The following is a 6707-nucleotide window of genomic DNA, read 5'->3' as shown; positions in this document are numbered from 1 at the left end:
ATTATAAGTATTTAGTGTAATCTGAAGCACAGGGTGTTTTTTTAAAAAAAGTTTTTATTATTTATGTAGAGATGGGGGGGGGGGTCTCACAGTGTTGCTCAGGCTGGTCTCGAACTCCTGGCCTCAAGTGATCATCCCACCTCAGCCTCTCAAAGTGTTGGGATTACAGGTGTGAGCCACTGCTCCCAGCTCAGAGTAAACATTTTATAAATGGTAGCTATTATTCTGTGGATGGAGGGAGCAACAGGAAGGTTGGTACGTGTGGGGAGAGGGTAACAGGAAAGGAGTAGGTCTTTTTTACACCATCCTCTCCCGTTCTGGGCAGCCCTCCTACCCCCCAGCACACACACTTTGCATGTAGGTACCAAGCACTTGTCTCTTTGGAGGCTGAAGCCTGGTGGTGTAGAGGGAAGGGCACAGGCTCTGAAATGAGGCTTGGATTTCAATCTTACTTGTCTTTTGTGAGCTTTCAAAACCTCATCCTTGTTCCTGAGGTCCAGTTTACCAAAGGTGATCTGACCTCATTCACCAGCTTACACAGAGCTACAAGAAGAAATTCTGAGTTAGGAATGCTCCTAACAATGGTAGAAGCTTACTGGGTGTTTAATCTTCACCTGTGTAAACAGTATCAAATGATTCTAAAGAAAATGAAAGTGCTTGCAGGAGAAAGGACAGGCTCGGGTGTGTCGCTTCCCGACTTCAGGAATGGAACAGCACTGAAACAGAGGATAGGAAGGCCGTTGTTTCCCAGTCAGCTCTCACTCACAGAGGCTCAGGTGGATAGAAAGCAAGTCTGACCACAGATAGCCATTATGTGAACCTGAGCATGGATATGGTTAAGCTGGGCAGCTGGGCTCTGGTGCTGGTGACTTAGGGCCCTGAGGGATCCTCCTCCCACTCTGAAGGCAGGAAGAAGGCATCTGAGGAAGATTTGCTGGCTGTTGGCATCTTGGAGGCTCTGCCTGGGACAGGAGTCATAGGCAGGGGGGCCACAGTAGCTCGAGCTCGGTTGGTCTGCAACTGCCCAGTCTGCAAAGAGAGCAACCAGAGCCTTCTCTGAAGATCAGAGTTTCTGAGCACCTATCCCATTCTCTGTTGGGCTTCCTGTCCTAACTCTTTCCTAAGTTCATTCCCTGGAATGACAGCCTCAAGGCCGAGGACAGTGATCTGGAGTCCCTTAAGGCCAGCCTCCACAGTGCCTGTCTCCTTGCCTGGTGTCCTACCTCTGGCAGCTTGCCTAGCAGCTAACTTGTGGTAGCCTCTGCTCCTATCTCTAGTTTGGAAACGTCCTCCTGTAATTTTAGCTACGACAAAATGAATTTTTTTTTTTTTTTTGACAGGATCTTGCTTTGTTACCCAAGCTGGAGTGCAGTGGCACAATCTCGGCTCACTGCAGCCTTGACCTCCTGGGCTCAAGCAATCCCCTGACCTTAGCCTCCCAAGTAGCTGGGACTACAGTGCGCACTACCACTCCTGGCTAATTTTTTTGTATTTTTGTAGAGATGAGGTTTTGCCATGTTGCCCAGGCTGGTCTCAAACTCCTGAGCTCAAGCGATCCACCTGCCTCGGCCTTCCAAAGTGCTGGAATTATAGGCATAAGCCACCATGCCTGGCCTAAAATGAGAATTTTTCTAAAGGCTGTGTTACTAAGAAACTGAGAAAAAGTTAATAAGGGAAAAAGGAAGCCCAAATATTATATAGAACATGGGTCTCATAAAAATATTTCTCTATCCTCAATCACTCTTCCCTCTTCAACCCCAACTGTCTTCAACCCCAGATAGTCATGGGACTCCTCTCAAGTTACTAATCTTGGTCAGCCTCCTCTCCTCATCTGTAAATGAGCAAACACTTACCTTGCAGGGATGCTGTGAGGATTAAATGAGAAAAACATATAAGCAAGCACTTATCATAAAACCTGGCAAATGACTGGTGCTCTATAAATATTAATTTCCCATCCTTTGGGCATTTCTTTTCCCATTTTTCCTTCAGCCTTTTCTTTCACGAGGACTGTGGTTATAGTTCCTGTGTAGCCAGTTTGCTTAATGGGACAATGGTCTGTTAAATGACTAATGAGTTATCATAAACACTACAATTAAAACACCTAAACATTATTATATGTAAATGCCCTAGCAAACAGGCCTCTCTACCCAGTGAGGGTTCTAATTTTCCCCTCCACCAGGGGTGGGATCCTGGAGGAGGGCTACTCCCTTGGATGGGGGCGGTGTTGGGATGGGGGAGGAGGGCTTTCTAGGACTCTGGGCATGAAGGGGAGGGAGGGGAAGTAAGGAAGAGGAGGGAAGGAGGGGAGCGGTACCTTTCTTGGGGCTCGGCTCTCCCAGTGTGGGTGGAGCCGCCCCCGAGGCTTGGCATAGATGCTGCTCAGGTGTGAGTACAGGTGGCTTTGAACATGCAAGGGGTTGTAGGTGGGCTCCAGCTCCAGGCTGTCCAGCATGCTCTGAGGAAAAGAGAGGAGGGGCCTCACCCAGGGAACTTGAGATCATAGAACACAAGATGTCAGGTAGTGAACCAGGAGTGTGAGGGGCTGGAGGAAGTGTGAAACCCCAGGGCTGCCATGAAGGCTGTGAAATAGATGCTGTGCCACTGGGTGTTCTGGCCTGAGGTCCAGTGCTTGTGATGTAAGGGCCAGGCATGGATAGGAGAAGTAGGAACAACCCTAAGTGGTTAGGAACACTGAACACTCTGGCCCCAAGACGCATGTCCAGGGGTTCTGAGGGGGCCGGCGCACATGAATGCTACAAGGGATCCACTGTGAGCACGGAGGGAGGGTGTGTCAGTGGGCTACCCAGCAGGGTGGGGTGCTCACAGCCTGCAAGGCGAGTACACGGAGTTCTCAGCCTGGAGGTGAGCTGAGCTGAATGGAAAGGGAGGAGGGGATACAGGAGCACAACATTCCTGTGCAGTCAGGTTTTCCGGCCACAACATCCTGTGCCAGGAACCACTGGCCCCAAAGTGAGACGCTGAGCGGGCCATGGCCACTTGTGCCCACCTCTCTCTGTGTCTCTGTGGCCGCCAAGCCAAGAGCACAATCCCAGGCCTTGTCCTTGCTGCATTTAAGCCAGTGAGCCAGCAGCGACGTGGTTCCAGTTCTCCCTACCCGGAGCCATCCCTCCCACTCCTAGCCTTGGGAGACTAGCAGAGCAAATACAGAGAATCCAGATCCCAGGAAGAGGAAAAGAAGGAGGAGAAACAGGAGGAAGAGGAGGAGGAGGAGGAGGAGGAGGAGAAGAAAAAGAAGGAAGTAAAAATGGCCTTCAGAGTTGTTTGCTCCTCTGCATATGCATCTATCACATCTCATTTTGAAGCCCTTCCTATTTTGGGCACCTACATTGGCTGCCTTTTCTCAACAAATATAAATGAGCGCAAACACAGGTATACACATATGCACACATGCAATGCAGAAAGTTAGACCCCTAAGAACACACCAGCACACAGATGTGCACAGGCGCATCTACACCCACTGCCACCAATTTAGAGACCCAACCACAGACACACTCGGGCACAAAAATAAACACACAAAGACACGAACACCCATACAAAGGCTGATTTTTTGGGTCTCCTTTTATTCCCTTCTCCCTTCTTTTTTCTTCTGCTTTCCACTGTGTCTTCTATCCTTTCCCTCCCAATGTTCTGCTCTCCCTTGTCTAACTTCACAATCTCCTCTCTGGGGAGGAGGTGGGGGCAGGAGAACCAGTCTGCGCAAAGACAAAACTGAACCAAACAAGCGTCCAGTGCATCCCCAGGAGCTGGACCTGCTGGTGTTGTGGCTTCCTCCCCTGCCTCCCTGTGCCCTGGCCTGCCATCAGGTTTCCACCCTGTGATGCTCCCTTTTCTCCTTCACAGCCACCCATTCCTCAGATTTCAGGTCCATGTGCATGTCGTGTGTCCTCCAGGATGGCTCTAATTCCCAGTCATCACTGATGCCAATATCCCTTTTCTCTCCCAGTTTTTTCTTCTCAAGCCTCATTTCCCTCCATTCTATTTCACTCCTTACCCTGCTGCCATAATCTAAGTGTTTACTTCCTTCTGGCATAATTGCCTATCCTTGCTTTCTCTTCTTACTCTCTTACCACACTCCTTCAGCTCCCCATCCATTCCCTCATGGGCTCACTCCTCTCCTTCATCCCTTTCTCAAACTCCATTCGCTTCTAGATCTGTCCCATAAGATCTGGGCTGCCACTTGCCTCCACATTCTTAAGGCTGTCATCATGTGGGTCCTCAGGTAGCAGGGGGAAGGTGCTGGGCAGCATCAGTTCCCGCGTGGCCACCGCCTTTACCAGCAGTGTGAGGGAGCGTGATGGCATGATCACATAGAAGGTGCTGGCAGGAATTCTCTGGCTGTGTCCTGGGCCCAGTAGTTCCCCCTTGGCTAACAGCAGCCATTCCCTTTTCTGAAACAAGGACATACAGAAATACTGGTTCATCTTTAGTCTATGGCATGGTTAGAGGATCAGTCCCAATTGAAGTTTCCCTGACTTCCAGGGGTGCTGAGGAGGGCAGAGCCATTTAACTTCGGCCCTGGTAGGGAGGGACTTCCTCCTTGAATCATCAATATCACAATGTACTACTCTTCCTCCCTGGTTTGGGATATGCCACAGAGAGTATATAAAAGGGTCAACAATGGAGAGAAAACTTAAGAAATGCCCTGTAACTTGAAGTAGGTGTTCATCCCAGAGGGGCCTACCACATTCAGCATACATGTGGACTTTTAAGAATTATAATTCTTAAAAACAGAGTCTTGAAGCCCGTGGTGCGTGACTGTACCCCTAGCTACTCAGGAGGGTGAGGTGGGAGGATCCCTTGAGCCTAGCAGATCAAGGCTGCAGTGAGCCATGATTGTACCACTGCACTCCAGCCTGGGTGACAGAGTGAGACCCTGTCTGTCTCAAAAGGAAAAAGAAAAAAGCAGTGTCTTGAAACCAAGACTTGTATAGGGTGTTGTCTGTTGTAGAAATTCAGTTCTTCTTTTGAGGGTAATAAACTCTGGTTGTTTGCTAACGACTGGGATTAGAATGGGCTGACTGGGGAGTATCCCTGGAATGTCCAGAGAGGGTACAAGGTAGTAAGACCAGATGTGGTGGCTCACATCTGTAATCCCAGCACTTTGGGAGGCCAAGCCAGGAAGACTGCTTGAGCCCAGGAGTTCAAGACCAGTCTGTGCAACATACCAAGACTCTACAAAAAATTAAATAAATAAAGATAGATAGATGATTGATAGATAGACAGATAAACAGAAGGCAGTGAAAGCAGCCTACAAAGTGGGAGGAGAAAGAGAGAGCAGGGCTGGGAGCAGTGGCACACACCTGTAATCCAGCACTTTGGGAGGCTGAGGCGGGTGGATCACCTGAGGTCAGGAGTTCTCGACCAGCCTGACTAACATGGTGAAACTCCATCTCTACTAAATACAAAAAAATTAGCTGGGCGTGGTGGTGCATGCCTGTAATCCGAGCTACTTGGGAGGCTGAGATAGGAGAATCGCTTGTACCTGGCAGGCGGAGGTTGCAGTGAGCCGAGATTGCACCATTGCACTCCAGCCTGGGCAATAAGAGCAAAACTCTGTCTCAAAACAAAACAAAAACATAAATAAAGAAAGAGCAGAGGGAGAGGTGGGTGGGTGCAGGGCCCCTGAAATCATCTCAGCCAATCACAGGACAAGAAGAGTCAGGATTCTGGGGGCAGGGCCTCTGTGGATGATGGGTTATTATGGAACAGAGGGTGGCACTTTGCCATGTGCCATGGCGATGGCAGAGGTGAGGGCATGGGTAAGAAGAAGAGACAACCAGACTTCTGAGAAGATTTTGTAGATGTACCCTTTTAAATGAGCCATGAAAATGAGGCAAGTTTTTTGTGGTAGCTTTTCAACAAAAACCACAAAACTCCAGGAAATATGGAGTTAGAAGTATCATAATCATCTCAAACTGTCCTCTTACTGGGGGTGATCTTCAGTTACATCTGGTACAAACCATAACACCCTCCCTGCTACATGAGATGGAAGAAAACACATGAGTTCTGGCTACTCTTATATGAAAAGTTGAGACAAATAATAAAAGAGGAAAGGCAAAAAGGGGGAAAAGATTTTTAGAGGAAAGAGGATTATCAGTGTCTTGCGGAAGACAAATAGAAAGTGACACAGTGAGACAGAAAACACTTGCTGTAGCATTAGAGTTAGACCCCACAGGGCACGTGCTGGGGTGGGTGTAGGGGAGGCTCTGCACTTTAAAGCAGTGTCATCATTCTGTGCAGTGCGGAGCTCTGAGGAGGTCTGGTAGGCACAGCAAGTGGTAGGAAACCTGTTAACAGCTCCAAGAAAAACAGGTATGTACCATTCCTGTGGTTGCTGACCTCTTTGTGGGGTAGGACTTGACTGATAATTCGGGAGGCATGATGCATCCTCACTAGAAGGTTTCGGGGGTGGGACAGATGATTTGGGCATGGGAAAATTAGTCATAATCATAATTACAAACTTTAAAGGAATGCTTATGAGGCACCAGGTACTGTGCCAAGAGCTTTATGCATGCCTTCAGAAGTTCATGCTTTCTTAGCGTTTTGCTTCTATCTAGAGATGTGCTGTCTTCCTGAAGAACAAATCCAAATGTGCAGGAAAGTCAGCTTGATGCTTAAAATCCATCACGTTGGAAAGAAATGGTATAGAAATCATGGTGTATGTGTATGTGGGTTGTGGGTTGGAC

General features: G+C 48.6%; 1 protein-coding gene across 4 annotated transcripts in view; it reads right to left on the bottom strand.

Annotated features, from left to right (window-relative positions):
• Nucleotides 1-46: 46 nt before the first annotated feature.
• M1AP (meiosis 1 associated protein) overlaps nucleotides 47-6707 on the bottom strand; it is a 92486-nt gene continuing 85825 nt past the window's right edge. For all 4 annotated transcript variants that reach the window (XM_054548005.2, XM_054548004.1, XM_054548007.2 and 1 more), the window contains exons 8-10: nucleotides 4203-4409; nucleotides 2315-2455; nucleotides 47-1029 (exon numbers count right to left, since the gene is read on the bottom strand). In XM_054548005.2, coding sequence (XP_054403980.1) covers nucleotides 871-1029; nucleotides 2315-2455; nucleotides 4203-4409 — 507 coding nt within the window. In that variant the 3' untranslated portion in view covers nucleotides 47-870. The remainder of the gene's footprint in view (nucleotides 1030-2314; nucleotides 2456-4202; nucleotides 4410-6707) is intronic.

Source organism: Pongo abelii, chromosome 12 (assembly GCF_028885655.2).
Source record: "Pongo abelii isolate AG06213 chromosome 12, NHGRI_mPonAbe1-v2.0_pri, whole genome shotgun sequence".
NCBI lineage: Eukaryota > Metazoa > Chordata > Mammalia > Primates > Hominidae > Pongo > Pongo abelii.
This window is presented reverse-complemented; position numbering and strand designations above follow the sequence as displayed.